The 17,410-nt window shown below is 47.4% G+C and overlaps 1 protein-coding gene across 8 annotated transcripts in view; it reads left to right on the top strand.

Moving 5' to 3' along the window:
- The window catches only part of PAQR5 (progestin and adipoQ receptor family member 5), a 78,482-nt gene that overhangs the window by 28,535 nt on the left and 32,537 nt on the right, over positions 1-17,410 (top strand). For 5 of the 8 annotated variants that reach the window (XR_008417032.1, XR_008417033.1, XM_053888908.1 and 2 more), the window contains exon 2: positions 8,771-8,915. Coding sequence is in view for 6 of the 8 variants with exons in the window: in XM_053888908.1 (XP_053744883.1) it covers positions 8,771-8,915 (145 nt within the window). In the remaining 2 variants the exon portion in view is untranslated. Of the gene's footprint in view, positions 1-2,137; positions 2,323-5,121; positions 5,214-8,770; positions 8,916-17,410 lie in introns of all 8 variants that reach the window. The other 3 variants (XM_019441631.2, XM_019441629.2, XM_053888909.1) reach the window with 2 other exon arrangements.

Below are 17,410 nucleotides of genomic sequence, written 5' to 3'. Positions count from 1 at the left end.
TGTGCGTGTGTGTGTGTTTTTTTTTTTTTTTTTTTTTTGAGAATGTCTACTCAAGTCCTTTGCCCATTTTTGACTTGGGTTATTTTTGTTGTTACTGACTTGTAGGAGTTCTTTATGCATTCTGGATATTAATCTCATCAGATATGTGGCTTCTATATTTTCTCCCATTCTGTTTTTCACTCTGTTGACAGCAGCCTTTGATGCACACCGAAAAAAGCTAATTTTCACATGCATTTTTAAAGGTAAAAATGCCTGTCCTGTCTCCAGGTTCCCCCACTGGCTTCTCATGAAACCTGAACTCCTTCTGTTAACGTTGCTTCTTTGGGTCAAGTGTGGGACCTCTTGTCCAAAATCCCATTGATGAAATTCATGCATCCAGTGGCAACTTGGATTAGAGACCTCTCAGGAGCTTCCTGATCTCATGTTTCTAGTTTTCTAAAGCAAGCATGGGAAAAATTCCCCACCAAACAGCCTTCTTTGTTTTTGCTACATATGCCCAACTATGAGTTTTTTGTTTTCCAGCATAATTTTTTTTTCAGAAAAGAGGAAGTGGCATAACAGTTGGGTCCATCCAGAGCTTTTCATATTCGGGGCCACTGCATTCCCTTAGTTTTGAACAATGGCCTGGCTGTATGGGCTGTTTGGGAAAGACACTGTAACCTGAAACTCTCCCCATCCATGCTTGTTTGGGATCCTTCCAGAAGGCACCTGACACACACAATCAAAGAGACAGAGAAAGAGAGGCAGAAGAAAAACAATGTAATACAGATGGAGATTTATTCCCAGGTACATGGTCTCCCACTTGTAAGAACTGGTTTTGTTATAAAGGAGACTTTAATTTTTTTTTTAAAGTCTATTTACTTATTTTTGAGGGAGACGGAGACAGCATGAGCAGGGTAGGGGCAGAGAGAGAGAGAGAGAGAGAGAGAATCCCCAGCAGGCTCCACACGATCACTGCAGAGCCTGACGTGGGGCTCGAACTCATGAAACCGTGAGCTCATGACCTGAGCTGAAACCGAGAGTCTGACGCTTAACCGACCGACCGAGCTTAACCAACCAGGTGCCCCTTGTTATAAAGGAGACTTTACTTTAATGATCCCTTTAAAGAGCAGAGTAGGAAGATGGAGAGAGTAGCCACTGCAAACTTAGCCAATCCAATTGCTCATTTATAATTTCTGTATTTCATCAATTCCTACGTATTGTTGTAAATGTTTATTTTTGCAAGAGAGAGAGTGGGGGAGAGTGGGCTCCACACTGACCGAAGAGAGCCCCATACGGGGCTTGAGCTCATGAATCCTGAGATCACGGCCTGATCTGAAATCCGTTGCTCAACCGATTGAGCCACCCAGGCGCCCCTTGTTTTCTTTACAAGTTCTGAAATCGGGAATCCTTTCCAATCAGTGACGTCATCCCCTGATTGTGATTGGCAGCATTTTTTTCCCCGTCTTACTAGTACCCAAAATAGTCGTGGGACTGCCAGCGGAGAGCGTCTGAGTGTATTGAGATATGGTCTTGGGCTCTATCAGTATTTAGAAGTACCTGAGAGCCAGGGGATCCCCCCCAACCTCATGGCCAGGTGGCCTGTGAGAGTCTGTGGCTGAGTTCTGCCACCATCCGCATATTTTTCAGCAGGTGCAAAGCAGTAGGATGGCCTGTTTCTGCAGGCAGGTGAAGTCCCAGCAATCTGCCCTTTTAGGAACGCTTCTGCGCACCTTTTCTGAACGTGTGAGCAAAGTTCGTGCAAATGTGTCTAGGGGCTTGCGTCAGCCGGACTTCTTGCCGGTTTTTGGCCCCCAAATCCTCCCTACTGGGCTCACCTGTCGCTGTCTTTGCTCGTGCAAGAGGGGGGGCACCTGGGCAGTGCCTCTCATCAGCTCCCAGGTCTCTATTCCATTCGTTTCTCCAATTAAACAGCACCCCTTAACGCTAAGTCGCAAACCCTCTTAGGTGGATCGGAAAAAGCCCCAGTTGCACCAAAGGTGTGGCCTCTGAAGTGTGAGTGTTTCAAGATGCTAATTAATCGCCACCCCAGGGGTGTGGGTTAAAACTAACATTTCCGTATCACGCTGTCTGTGCGAAGCGTTTGAAAGCAAATCACAGGCAGCATAATACCAGCAAATGAATACTTCCGATTTAGGATACGTTTTGTAGCAGCGGCATGAAACGCAGCTTCTCGGAGCACAGACTTCCAGTCACCCAGAGGGAAATGAGAAGGTTTTGCACGTCAGCTGTGTTAGTCATTCCAAAAAGTGGCTGTAGTTACGAGGCTACTGTCGTTGAAGATGCATATGAAGACTTTGAATGTGCGTACTTCTGTGAAATGTGAGTGGAAAAGCAGTATTTTAAAATTATTACGTTGGGGGGCGCCTGGGCGGTTCATTCAGTGGAGCGTCTGACTCTTGACTTCGGCTCAGGTCATGATCTCGAGGTTCCAGAGACGAGCCCCAAGTGGGGCTCTGCACTGATGGTGTGGAGCCTGCTTGGGATCCTCTCTCCCTCTCTCTCTGACCCTCCCTCCCCACTCTCTCTCTCTCTGTCTCTCTCAAACTAAATCAACATTTAAAAAAATAATAATATAATTTCCAGTATTTCAAACAGCAGCTTGGTTCGTTGTCTCTTTCTTCAGAGACCTAAAACCAAGATTGAAGAAAACCAAAAGGCTTCGGATCGTGCTGAAATCGAGGCACAATGTCAAGTTTTGCCGATATGTCAACAGTATATTGGTGTTCTATGTGAGATTTCATTTGCGTGAGGGTTCCACAGCTAAAAGATAGGTTTTAAAACAACTAAAAAAGGGGGGGATGGGCTATAACACACTCTCAAAGATCTGCCGACTTTTCCTAAAACAGCCCTAAAAAAATGGTTGCTTTTTAAAAATAGTTGTATGTTTTTATTTTATTTTTGAGAGAGAGAGACAGAGTGTGAGCGGGGGAGGGGCAGAGAGAGACGGAGACACAGAATCCGAAGCGGGCTCCAGGCTCCGAGCCGTCAGCAGAGAGCCCGACGCGGGGCTCGAACTCACAGACCGTGAGATCATGACCTGAGCTGAATGAAGTTGGACGTTTAACCGACTGAGCCACCCAAGTGCCCCTGGTTGTTTTTTGTTTGTTCTGTTTTAAAAAGGCAAATCATAACGAGATCACCATCAGATTTCAGGCTAGTCCGCTCAGGTCAAGAGCAAACAAACTTAATGCGAGGTGAAATTTGAACCTGACTGCCTCATCTCTATAAGGCTAGTGCTCCGTCCATATTCCTGAAGGTCCTTCCCCCCACAGGCTTGAGGACTCAGCCAGCAAACCCGTAACCTCCCAGATATGTCTACGTGTAAGATGGCTGAATATAAGTCGGACTGTTTTCCCTCTAAGAGGGTCCAAAAAGCGCGTAACTTCTGGGGATATCAATGAACTAGTACACAATCGGTCTCTAACATTAATTTATTAATGTGGTCAGGCGTATTAGAGTCCCTTCCAATATATTAATTTTTTTAATTTAAAAAAGTTTTTTAGAGCGAGTGTGAGTGGGGGAGAGGGGCAGAGGGAGACAGAGAATCGTAATCGGGCTCCATGCTGAGCACGGACACGAGGCTCCATCCAGGAACTGTGAGATCATGACCTGAGCCGAAGTCAAGAGTCAGACGTTCAACTCACAGAGCCACCCAAGCGCCCCTACGTTTTTATGGTGTTGGTGAAATTGGGAGCTTGGCTTATGACGGAAAGTGGCCCCAGAGACCAGTGAGTTCATTTGCTGTTCAATTGTATCTGCAGTAATTAACAACGGCCACAACATTTGAAGCATCGGCCATGCTTTAGGACTTCCCGTGACCATCCAGGGATGTTTCGCCATTTCGACAAGCGTAAAAGTTTACGTTTCAGGTGCCACATGGCAATGTTGTACCGGAAGAGTTCTTATTTCCTTGCCAGAAAAACATGACGTGAGAAATCTCCCGCTTTTGAAAGAGCAAGGTCAAGTCTTACCTGAGAGATTGTCTCAACCTGATCAACAGACAGGAATGGCCATCGTCCAGCCTCTAGGTCATCAGCATCATCATAAACACTCTGTATTTTCCATCGTCTCTCAGTAGCAAAGGGAAATTAAGTCCTAGTGCTTTGAATAACCTTGATTCAAATCTGAGTTCTACCAGCCGCCAGCTGTGTGATCTTGGGAAAGCCCCATAGCTATTCTATGCTTCCGTTTTCCTGCCTATAAAATACAAAATGAATTTTCCAACCTGAAAATTAATAATAATAGCAAGTGTTTGGGGTGCCTAGGTGGCTCAGTCCATTAAGCGTCCGACTCTTGATTTCGGCTCAGATCGTGATCTCACGGTTCATGAGTTCAAGTCCCGAGTTGGGCTCCGTGCTGACAGCTTGGAGCCTGCTTAGGATTCTCTCTCTCTCTCTCTCTCTCTCTGCCCCTCCCCTGCTCGTGCACTTGCTTTCTCTCTTGTTCTCTCTCTCTGTGTCTCTCAAATAAACTTAAAAAAATAGCAAGTGTTTCTTGGACCCATGCTTTATGGCAGGGCCCTTTACACAGGTTCTCTCTCTCTCTCTCTCTCTGCCTCTCTCTCTTTTTAAGTAGGCTTCACGCCCTGTGCAGAGCCCATCGTGGGGCTTGAACTCACGGCCCTGAAATCAAGACCTGAGCTAAGATCAAGAGTCAGATGCTTAGGGGCTCCTGGGTGGCTCAGTCGGTTAAACGTCGGACTTCAGCCCAGGTCATGATCTCACGGCCCGTGAGTTCGAGCCCCACGTCCGGCTCTGTGCTGACAGCTCCGAGCCTGGAGCCTGTTTCAGATTCTGTGTCTCCCTTTCTCTCTGACCCTCCCCCATTCATGCTCTGTCTCTCTCTGTCTCAAAAATAAATAAACATTAAAAAAAATTTTTTTAAAGAAGAGTCAGATGCTTAATGGACTAAGCCACCCAGGTGCCTTAGTTCTCTTTTTTAATTATAATGACACCCCCATGAAGAAAGTGCTACTGTTACTTCCATTTTACAGATAGGGAAACCGAGGCACAGGAGTTAAGTTCCTTGCCCAGGGTTGCACAGGAAATGGCGAATGAGCCTTTGAACGCAAGTGGCCTTTGGTGACTAGCTTATTTGCCTTATTTCCTTTCCACCCAGGCCCTTATCCACTCTGCCTCGCCTCCTGAGACGGCCATGGTGAGGATAAATGAGATGGGGCAGGGGAACAGCCCGGGCTTGGTGCAGAGTGGGTAAGAGTTTCCCTCCTTCTCAGGGCGACTTTTGCCAGCCAGTTGGGTGCTTATCCGTCTCAGCTCTCTCTTTACACATTTCTTGGGGACGGTGACTCTCTTACTAATCTTTTTGTTCCCCTGTGTTGTAAAAGAAGAGAACGTACAGAGGATGCCTACACTCCTCTACTCTGCGTGTCACAAACCTATACGATTTTTATGTTCCCTAAGGTCTCAGCTTTTCCTTCAAGCTGTAGCAGCCGACGGAGAACAAGCACCTAGGCATTTAGCCTTCCCCTTACTTGCCGCGTGATAAACGCGCAGTAAGCGGTGACTGAAGGAAGAAATCGGTGATTCCGGCACTATGATTATTGCCGATGTTGGAAGTTTAGTCTGGTCATCCTACCTGGATGGTGTGTGCTGGGCGGGAAGGGACTGTTTCTTTTCCTTTTCTTGCCCGTGACACTGAGGCTACTCTAGGGAGAACCGGAGGACCGAGATGGGCAGGTCTGTGGAGGCTTTCCTGGTGTGCTTGGGGTCCCCCCAGTACCGGACCTTCCGTTCGTGTCCTACCACTGGGTGAATTCATGGTGCTTCCGGGAGTGGGGGAGTCTTGTTGATTTAGGCCTGCAAAACCGAGAGAACCGTGGCCTGCTCACATCGGTGTTGTTTGCAAAGTACTAATCTGGGGGGAGATCGGGTGGCTCCGTCAGTTACACGTCCTGACTCTTGATTTCGGCTCAGGTCACGATCTCACCGTTTGTGGGATTGAGTCCCAGGTCAGTCTCTGCGCTGACAGCTTGGGATTGCCCCTCGCCCCCCCCCCCCTTGCACTCTCTCTCTTTCTCAAAACAAATAAACTGGGGCGACTGGTGGCTTAGTCAGTTGAGCGTCTGACTTCAGCTCCCGTCATGGTCTCGTGGTCTGTGGGTTCGAGCCCCGTGTCGGGCTCTGTGCTGACAGCTCAGAGCCTGGAGCCCGCTTCGGATTCTGTGTCCCCCTCTCTCTCTGCCCCGCCCCCACTCGTGCTATCTCTCTCTCTCTCAAAATAAATAAACATAAAAAAATAAAATAAATACACTTAAAAAGCATTAACTTTTATTTTTTAAACCTGGGTAAAATGTACATGTGTACATGTGCTTTAAGAAATTATTTTCTCAGGGCGCCTGGGTGGCTTGGTCGGTTAAGCGTCCGACTTCGGCTCAGGTCACGATCTCATGGTCCGTGAGTTCGAGCCCCGCGTCGGGCTCTGTGCTGACAGCTCAGAGCCTGGGGCCTGTTTCGGATTCTGTGTCTCCCTCTCTCTCTGCCCCTCCCCTGTTCATGCTCTGTCTCTCTCTGTCTCAAAAATAAATAAACGTTAAAAAAAAAAAAAAATTAGGGGCGCCTGGGTGGCGCAGTCGGTTAAGCGTCCGACTTCAGCCAGGTCACGATCTCGCGGTCCGTGAGTTCGAGCCCCGCGTCAGGCTCTGGGCTGATGGCTCGGAGCCTGGAGCCTGTTTCCGATTCTGTGTCTCCCTCTCTCTCTGCCCCTCCCCCGTTCATGCTCTGTCTCTCTCTGTCCCAAAAAAAAAAAAAAAAAGTTGAAAAAAAAAAATTAAAAAAAAAAAAAAAGAAATTATTTTCTCAAAAAAGCATTTTCTTTATTATTCGGTAATGTGGAAACATTACGTAAGTTTTTACTGTGGTAAACTATGCACAACATGAAACTGACCGTTCTGTCCATTTTTAAGTGCATATTTCAGTGACATTACATTCAGAATGTTGTGCAACCATCACCACTACCTGTTTCCAGAACTTTCTGTCATCCCAAATGGAAACTCAGTACCCATTAAACAATACCCCATTCCTCCCCCCACAAGGCCTCTAATCTACATTTTGTCTGTGTGAGTTGGCTCACTCTAGGTGCCTTGCATGAGGGGAACTGTACAATATCTGTCTTTTTGTGAGTGGCTTATTTACTTTGGTGTGATGTTTTCAAGTTTCACTCATATTGAAACATGGAGCAGAATGGCATTACTTTCTTTTTTAAAAATTTTTTTAATGTTTATTCTTTTTTTAAATTTTTTTTAATATTTATTTTTGATAGAGAGAGAGAGAGAGAGAGAGACAGAGCATGAGTGGGGGAGGGGCAGAGACAGGGAGACACAGAATCGGAAGCAGGCTCCATGCTCTGAGCTGTCGGCACAGAGCCCGACGTGGGGCTCGAACTCACAGACCGCGAGATCATGACCTGAGCCGAAGTCAGACGCTCAACCGACTGAGCCACCCAGATGCCCCTAATGTTTATTCTTGAGAGACAGAGCACGAGTCGGGGAGGGACAAAGAGAGGGAGACACAGAAACCAAAGCAGGCTCCAGGCTCTGAGCTGTCAGCACAGAGCCCGACACGGGGCTTGAACTCACGAACTGTGAGATCATGACCTGAGCTGAAGGTGGGTGCTTAACAGACTGAGCCACCCAGGCGCCCCTTACATCAGTGTTTTTGAAAAAGAAACAACTTTATGACGATGAAACATACATTGTATGTTGCACCATAGTCCCAGATAAGAACACATAGAACGTAAAGGACTACACAGTAGGGAACAAAAGTATAAGCTACAGAAACCAAAATACACTTCCGTCCCGAGCGCGAGCGGCACTGCTGGGACAAATGGTGTGAAAGAAACATTTGCTGAAGGCCCAGGACGACCTGGCAGTACCTGCTGAGTTGCCAACCATCCCGGGAGGGTCCTCCCCAGACACCTGGGCAGGTGGCTTTGCTTGCAGGCAGACGAGGTTGGTGCCACACGAGGGAGGTGCAGGAAAGGTCTCTGGACCTTCAGGGGGAAGGACAGAATTCCTCTGGGGGAGCTTTAAGGAGGTGGCAGATTTCCACCCGGCGATAATGGGGGCAGGAGAGGCGTTAACTAAACTCCTAGCGCCGCCCTTTCTTGGCTAAGCCCAGCTTGGATGCTTCTGTTTCTTAGGCCTGGATTCCTCTTACTCGCAGCTGTTAAGCAGCCTTCATCCTGCCTTTAAACGGCCTTGTTACTGGGACTTGCTCTGTCTCCCACAAGTGCCTCCGATTGGCCTGTCTGGTTCTTTTATGTGTCATGGGGCAGCCACGCTCCCGGGAGCCTTCTGGAAGAGCTGCTTCTCTTTGGGTGACCCGGGGCCTGACTCCTGCCTTCCTCTGCCCACTGGGGGGACCCAGACTTGAGATCACGCTGTCCGTCCAAGGGCAGCACCCGACGCAGTGGAGAGTCAGCCTTTCCAGCTCTCCCCTCGCTGTGCAGCCTTGGGAAAGTCACCCCACCCCTCTGACCCTGATGTGCAACACAAGGGGACCGGGTGGCCTCCACGGCCCTTCCAGCTCTACAATGTTATGATTGCCCATATTATGATTTAATGACCTCCCCCCAGCGCTCTTGGGATAAATGACTCAGCGGTCTGATATTTTTGCGGCTGGTTTTAAGGAAGCCTGATGATTTTGCCATGACAGGCGAGTTTTTGTTCCGTGGTTCAAAGCCTGACGGTCTTGGTCCAGCTGGAGTTAGGCGGGGGCTGACCGGATTTCTTCACGCTGGCCTCTTTCAGGGGAGCATCCTGGGCACCGGCTGCTGGCCAGAGGCACCCCGGGCCATGTCAGAACTTTGAGCAGGTGACAGAGAGCGGTTGTCACAGCCTCAAGATGCTGAGCCTGAAGCTCCCCCGGCTGTTTCGCATCGACCAGGTGCCCCAGGTATGTGCTCTGGTTCCGGGGAGTTCCAGGCGGAGGCCAGGGCATGGTGTCTGCACCGGAGTGACTACTCTGTCTTCAGCCAGCCTGTTCTGTGTAGGCCTGTTCTCTTTTTATTTTCATTAAAACATTTTTGTTTAGGTTGATCTATTTATCCTGAGGGTGAGAGCAAGCAGGGGCGGGGCGGAGAGAGAGAGGGAGGCGGAGAATCCCGAGTGCAGAGCCTGATGTGGGGCTCGATCTCATGAACCCTTGAGATCAGGACCTGAGCTGAAATCGAGAGTCGGGGGTTCAACCGGCTGCCCCCGGCCCGTTCTCTTCAAGAAGGCCCTCCCCGACTCCCTCGGGGAAGTAGAGCTTCCTGTTTCCCCACCTCCATGGCACCTGGAAACAGAAGTGGTCCTGAAACTGTCTGGGTTGTAACCCCCTCCCTGTGACATCTGTATTGTATCGGGAAGTCATTATTGAGATTACACTTTCTAGCTGAAGAGAAGAAGCCAGTGGCACCTGACCGGGTAGAAGGTGTCTTGGGGACCCTCCCTTGGGTGCTTGAGAGCAGGCCAGGGGTGGAGTCACCTCGCGTGTGGCCTTGCCATTGTCCTTATCACTTGTGGGAGGCTCAGGCCAGGCCTGGCCGGGAGGGGGGGGGGCGGGGGGGGTGAGGAGGGTTGTCAAGAGGGCCTTACCCCCTCCTGTCGTGGGCTCCCGGGGCCGGGAACTCACACGGGGCCACCCCGAAAAACCTGGTACACGTCGATACGATAACCTGCATTTGTAATAGGCCTTAGGCGAGGCCACCGCTTGTGAGCCACGGCAAGCTGAGTGGAAAGGAGGTGTCCCTTCTGTCTGTGACATCCTCCAGATGAAACGTCCCACCCTGAGATAACACTTGCTCATTTTCGGTCAAAAAGGAAGGAAAGTTGACACTGAGCTCAGGGTGCGACCAGATGATGTTTTCTTTCCAGGGCAGGAGGGGCGCACCAGCTTGCCGTGGCTCAGCACCAGGCGTGGAAGATTAGGAGCAGACCCACGGCCAGACTTTGTCCCGAAAGCCCGTGAAACTAGGTGACTGCAGCAAGGTGGCACAGGGGTGGCACGATCGGACACGAGGCAGAGGACGGACAAATGAAAAATGAGGCTGGCCTCGCAGGACGCTGCCAATCAGGGCGCCCCCTCTGTGCTCCCGAGGCTGTGTCTCCTCCTCTGTGATTCACCACTCAGTTCTGCCCACACAGCACTAGTGGCTGTGGTTAGTGGGAGCACGGGGTGATTCTTTGATTCATTCACTCTTGAAATGTTTCTTGCCTGCCTGCTGCGTGCAAGGTGTTGCTCTGTGGGGGGACTCAGAACAATCGGGTACGAATCCCGCCCCTGAGGACTTAAAAATATGCCGGAGTGCTTCTGTTGCAAAGTGGGTCGGGGTGTGTCCCAAAAGACCCGGAGGAGGGTTGGTCCCTTCCGTCGTGGGAGAGGAAAGGCTCAGGGAAGGCCGCATGATCTTTAAGATGAGCTTGAGGGTAGGTAGGATGTGGGAGGCGGGGAAAGCATACCAGGTGGAGGGACCGGTGTGGGCAGAGGCCTGGATACGGGAAACCACCGGGCAGGTGTGGGGACTCTGGGAGGAGGGATTATGGGTTCTGCTGAGATGTCCCCCTGGGTGTTTTGGTCAAGGTTGGGTTCAGAGTATGTGCCCAGGAAAGACATGAAGGAGAAGTGAAAGTCTCAGTGGGCGCTTTGGGGAGCGATGTGGGATTTGGACAGTGGAGGTGACAGTATCCTTTTTTTTTTTTTTTTCCAATGTTTTTGTTTATTTTGGAGACAGAGAGAGACAGAGCATGAGCAGGGGAGGGGCAGAGAGAGAGGGAGACACAGAACCCGAAGCGGGCTCCAGGCTCCGAGCTGTCGGCACAGAGCCCGACGCGGGGCTCGAACTCACGGACCGTGAGATCGTGACCTGAGCCAAAATCAAGAGTCGGATGCTTAACCGACTGAGCCACCCAGGTTCCCCTAGAAGGTCAGTTTATTTGAGGATTTGCTGGGAGTAGGGAACAAGCAGTTTTTGCTTATTAAGACAGATGCAACCAGATTGAGAAAAATGCGTGACGTGCATGAACATTTAACACAGACGTGGTACAAACACCGAGCTTACTTTTGGGGGGCTCCGTGGGTTCTGATGCTCAGTCTGTGGCGTGACCTTGGACAAGATGTTTCATTTCCCTACCTCAGTTTCTGCACCTGTAAAGCAGGGTGATGAGAGTGTCTGCTTCCTGGGGTCACGGGGAGGATTAGAGGAGCCCAGCACATGGTGAACAGTCAGTAATGTTGCTGCCATCACCTGTTTCATACGGAGGCCCCAGATAGCCTCTCCCTTTGTATATCAATGAGCTGTGTGGCCTGGGCGACTTCCCTACCCTCTCTGAGCCTCACCCATCAGAGGGGGCCAGAGCACCACCTCCCGGCATCGTCAGGGCTATAATTCCGGCACATTCCTGGCCGAGAGATCGCTCCCAGGAAAGGACAGCTTGTCCCTTTCCTCAGAAGGTGGGATTTGGGTATGTGACTCACAATTTCTAGCCTCCTTTGTGCCTAAAAACAGGTCTGGGTACTTTAGGGAGTTGTTAATGACTGCAGGGATCCTTATATATTGTTCTTGACTTGAATTAAAAGGAATGCTTGGGCGCCTGGGTGGCGCAGTCGGTTAAGCGTCCGACTTCAGCCAGGTCATGATCTCGCTGTCCGTGAGTTCGAGCCCCGCGTCAGGCTCTGGGCTGATGGCTCGGAGCCTGGAGCCTGTTTCCGATTCTGTGTCTCCCTCTCTCTCTGCCCCTCCCCCGTTCATGCTCTGTCTCTCTCTGTCCCAAAAATAAATTAAAAAAAGTTGGAAAAAAAAAATAAAAAAAATAAATAAAAGGAATGCTTTTGGGGCACCTGGGTGGCTCAGTCAGTTAAGTGTCCAGCTCTTGATCTCAGCTCAGGTCTTTTTTTTTTTTTAATTTTTTTTTTTTTAACGTTTATTTATTTTTGAGACAGAGAGACAGAGCATGAATGGGGGAGGGGCAGAGAGAGAGGGAGACACAGAATCTGAAACAGGCTCCAGGCTCTGACCGGTCAGCACAGAGCCCGACGCGGGGCTCGAACTCGCGGACCGTGAGATCATGACCTGAACCGAAGTCGGACGCCTAACCGACCGAGCCACCCAGGTGCCCCCCTTTTTTTTTTAATAAGAGGTCTGTTGGAAAATAATTCACATGCCTCTCGAGTCCTCCTTTAAAAGTAGCTCCGTGGGTTATGGCACACAAGACGTATGTTGCACAAAACTATCACCACGGTCAATTTTAGAACATTGTCATTACCTAGAAAGAAAATGTGCCAATTAGCAGTCGTTTTCCACTTGCCATGGCAACCACCGATCTCTGTGGATTTGCCTGATCTTGGTATTTCATATAAATGGGACCACACAACAGGTGGCCTTTGGCAAATGGCTTCTTTCCCTTGGCACAATGCTTCCAAGGTTCGTCGATGCTGTACCCTGTAGGGCTGCCTTTGTTTTCATGGCTGAGTGATATTCCCTTGTGTGGATGTGCCCGTTTGTCTATTCATTCGTTAGGTGGTGGACACTTGAGTTTCTGTTTTGAATCATGCTACGGGGGACATCTGTGGACAGGTTTCTGTGTGGACATGTTTCCGGTTCTCTTAGGCACCCCCTCAGGAGTGCAATGTTGGATCACGTGGTGACTCTGTGCTTAACTATTTTTTTTTTTTATTGTAGTACAATATAGTTAACCTAAAGTTCACCGTCTTAACCAATTTTAGGTGCAGGGTTCAGCGGTGTTAAATATATGCAAATTGTTATGCAACTGCCCCTGCCGTGTATCTTCCATAATTCTTTTTATCTGAAGATAAAACGGAAACTCTCTACCCATTAAACAATAACTCCCCACTTGCCCTGTCCCCCTAGCTTCTGAAAACCATCCTTCTACTTCCTGGCTTTATGATTTTGACTCTTCCAGTGCCTTATAGAAGTGGAATCATATGGTGTTTGGTTTTTTTTGTGACTGCTTTATTCATTTCACTCGGCGTGGTGTCCTCAAGGTTCATCCCTGTTGTATATGTCAGAATTTCCTTCATTTTTTTTTTTAATTTTTGTTTAACGTTTATTTATTTTTGAGATAGAGACAGAGCATGAATGGGGGAGGGGCAGAGAGAGAGGGAGACACAGAATCGGAAGCAGGCTCCAGGTTCTGAGCTGTCAGCACAGAGCCCGACGCGGGGCTCAAACCCACGGACCGTGAGATCATGACCTGAGCCGAAGTCGGACGCTTAACCGACCGAGCCACCCAGGCGCCCCTGTGAATTTCCTTCATTTTTAAGGCCGGATCATATTCCATTGTATCGACACACCACATTTTGCTTATTCATTCTTCCATCAGTGGATACCAGATGACTTCTGTGTTGTAGCTGTTGTGAGAAATGCTGCTATGAACCGAGGTGTGGAAATATCCCTTTGAGATCTTGCTTTCAATTTTTTGGGGTATACACCCAGAAGTGGAACATCTCATTTCTGCAAAACAAACAGGCAGCTGGGATTTATTTTAGGGATTGCATTGAATCTATGGATTAATTTGGGGAGCGTTACCATCTTAACAATAGTAAGTCTTTTAATCCATGAACATGGGATGTCTTTGCATTATATTTAGGTTTTTAATTTCTTTCGGTGATATTTTGTAATTTTCAGTGTACAGGTCTCACACCAGTAAAAGTATTTATTAGGGGCACCTGGGTGTCTCAGTCAGTTACACGTCCAACTCTTGGTTTCGGCTCAGGTCATAATCTCACGGTTCATGGGTTCGAGCCCCACGTTGAGCCCTGTGCTGGCAGCACTGAGGCTGCTTGGGATTTTGCCTCCCCCTCTTTCTATCCCTCCCCCCCCCCCGCTTCCACACGCTCCCTCCCTCTCTCTCAAAAATAAACATTAAAAAAATCATAAAAACAAAACCAGAATTTGTTAACTTTATTCCAAAGCATTTTATCGTTTTTGATATTGTTGCACATGGAATTATTCCCTTAAATTCTCTTTCAGATTGTTCGTTGCTAGTATATAAAAATAAAACTGAGTTTGGTATATCGATAAATCCTTCAGCCTCGCCGAACTCATGTATTAGTTCTAATAATTTTTTAGTGGATCCTTTCGGATTTCCTATATGTAAGATTATATCATCTGCAAATATAGTTTTGCATCTTCCTTTCCTATTTAGATGCCTTTTTTTTCTTTTCCTTGTCCAGTTGACCTAGCTAGAACCTCCACTATGATTGACACTGCATAGAAGTGGTGAGAGCAAACGTCCTTGTCTTGCTCCCGATTGTAAGGGGAAAGTATTTCATTTCCTACCACGAGGTATGTGAGCTGTGAGTTTCTCATAGGTGGCCTTTGCTGGGTTGAAGAAGTTTTATCCCTATTTTGTTGAGCGTCTTCTTGTCATGAAAGGATATTGGATCTCATGAAATGCCTTTTCTGTGTTTTTTGACACAGTTGTGGTTTTGTTTCTTTTTTTTTTTTTCTTTTTTTCTCCTCTGAATGAATCTGGTCAGTTTGTCTCTTTTCTTTCTGGTTTTCAATAATTGAGAATATTGGGGCACCTGGGTGGCTCAGTCGGTTAAGCGTCCGGCTTCGGCTCAGGTCATGATCTCACGGTCCGTGAGTTCGAGCCCCGCGTCGGGCTCTGTGCTGACAGCGCAGAGCCTGGAGCCTGCTTCCGATTCCGTGTCTCCCTCTCTCTCTGCCCCTCCCCTGCTCATGCTCTGCCTCTCTCTGTCTCAAAAATAAATAAAAACATTAAAAAATTTTTAAATAAAAAAAAATAATTGAGAATATTAAATTCTACCCGAAAAAAGGTGGATTGGTGGCTCAGCGGAGCCGCTCTGTTATGTATTTTATATCTCTAATGTCCGTTATTTGTTACGATTTTCTTTCCGTTTTGGGTTCCTTTTGTTGTGCCTGCTCTAACTTTTTAAGTGAATCACTCCGCCTTCTAAAGTAAACAACTGAGTATGTATTATCTCCTTTAAGTATGGCTTTAACTGCAGCCCACATATGCTGTTTGAATTCCTTTCCTCTTTTTTTTTTAAGATTTTTTTTTTAATTTTTTTTTTTAATTTTTTTTTTTTTAACGTTTATTTATTTTTCAGACAGAGAGAGACACAGCATGAACAGGGGAGGGGCAGAGAGAGAGGGAGACACAGAATCGGAAGCAGGCTCCAGGCTCTGAGCCATCAGCCCAGAGCCCGACGCGGGGCTCGAACCCGCGGACCGCGAGATCGTGACCTGAGCCGAAGTCGGCCGCTTAACCGACTGAGCCACCCAGGCACCCCAAGATTTTTTTTAATGTTTATTTATTTTTGAGCGAGAGCAAGCAAGGGTAGGGTCAGAGAAAGGGGGACAGAAAGTCCAAAGCAGGCTCTGTCTGCACTGACGGGCTGACAGCCCCCGATGTGGCGCTCGAACTCACGAACCGTGAGATCACAACCTGAGCTGAAGTCGAACCCTCAACCGACTGAGCCGCTCAGGTGCCCCTGTTTGAATTCATATCTAATTTCTGTTTTGATTTCTTATGTAATGTGTAATTGCTTAGAAGTCTATATGTATTTTTTTTTTAATTCCCAAAAGTTGGGAGTTTTTGTTATCGATTTAATTTAATTGATTGTGGCCTGAGAATGTCCTCTGTATCATTCCCATTTTTGAAATTTGTTCAGAATACATTATGGCCTGGCACGTGATCAATTTTCATAAATCTTCTAAATGTACTTGAAAATAATGCATAATCTTCAGTTGTTGGGGGCAGTATTGCATATATGTCCTGTAATATCCAATATTTTTATATTATTACTAATTTTGTTCTGCTTGATCTAGTCATAGTTGAGATATGTTAAAATCTTCCACCGTGGTGGCAGATTTGTGAATTACTCCTGTGGACAAGTCATTTGTTTTTTTTTTTTTTTTTTTAAGTAGGGTTCACACCCAGTGTGGAGCCCAAGGCAGGACTCGAACTCATGACCCTGAGATGAAGACCTGAGCCGAAATCAAGAGTTGGACGCTTAACTAGCTGACCACCTACGCATCCCCAGTCAATTTTTGCTTTATAGATTTTGAGCCTATGTTTTTTAGGTACATCCAGATTTATATAATATCTTCCTAGTGAAGTAAATTTCTTATTATTTTGTAGTGATGCTCTTTCTGTCTAGTTCTGTTTTCTGTATTAGAATCTCTCATAGTCAAATAACGACCCAGCTTTGTTGTTTTTGTTATTTGTCTGGTTTATTTCTTTCCTTCCTTTGACTTTTAATCCCTCTCTGCCCTTATATTTTAACTGTATCTTGTGTAAATGGCACATAGTTGGATTTTACCAAGTTTGATAATATTTGTCATTTCACTGGATAGTTTAGTCTGTTTATATTTATAAGGATTATTGATGTATTTCCATTCATTTTGATCATCTTATGTGGTTTCTAGTTATTGTCTCTATTTCCTTTCTTGCTTTCTTTGCATTGAGTTTTACATCCTTATTTCTTCCTTCCTTTTAACTTTTGATTTTCTCCTCCACTTGTTTCACAGTTAATATGCTCTATATTGATTCATTTAGTGGTTACTGTAGCTATGGTAATATGAAACGTTGGGCTAGGCAGGAAGGGCCAGGCCTCAGTTGATCACACAGAATGTTCTGGAATGGGGTTGGTCCTTCAGACTTGTCCCAAATGAGAAAAGGAGGCTAGGATTTCGTATCATCATCAGTGGATGCGTGCTGCCTCTGGGCAGGGAGTATAACGTGGTCACTGGGGTGGCCTTTGGCCAATAGCAGTTCCCATAGAGGGACAAGTGGCTCAGCTCTGAAGGAGGGAAGGGTTCCCTCCTAAGTGCATCATAGTATCCACCACCAGAAGGCACTCTGGGTAGATGTAACATTAACCAGAGATAGTCTCATGGCCCCGACCTAACTGCCAAAAAGGCTGAGAAAGGTCAGAAAACACACGGAATATTTGGCCAGCTGTCTCTGCCATACCTAACTTCTTGGATCTCAAGACCGGCAACATCAAAAACATTCTGGAAGCTTATCAGTTTGTCTTCATAGATCACAACAAAACCGTTGTATTTTTCTCCTTTGGAGAAATATACCGTGTCTCTTATTTGGTTTTTAAAAAAAAATTTAATGTTTATTCACTTTTTGAGAGAGAGAGAGAAAGAGAGAGAGAGAGGGAGGGAGAGGGTGGGGGAGGGGCCGGGAGAGAAGGAGACACAGAATCTGAAGCAGGTTCCGGGCTCTGAGCTGTCAGCTGTCAGAGCCCGATGCGGGGCTTGAACTTGGGACAGCACGATCATGACCTGAGCCGAAGTTGGACACTTAACTAACTGAGCCACTCAGGCGCCCCAGTTTTTCATAGTTTCTACCCCTTAATCTCTCTGGACTGCTTTCTTGGAATCTGTTTTCAGTTGACTAATTTTCTCT

This window comes from Panthera pardus, unplaced genomic scaffold (genome assembly GCF_024362965.1).
Source record: "Panthera pardus isolate Hobbes unplaced genomic scaffold, ASM2436296v1 HiC_scaffold_24, whole genome shotgun sequence".
NCBI lineage: Eukaryota > Metazoa > Chordata > Mammalia > Carnivora > Felidae > Panthera > Panthera pardus.
Note: the sequence above shows the minus strand (reverse complement) of the source record. Positions and strands in the feature narration are given on the sequence as shown.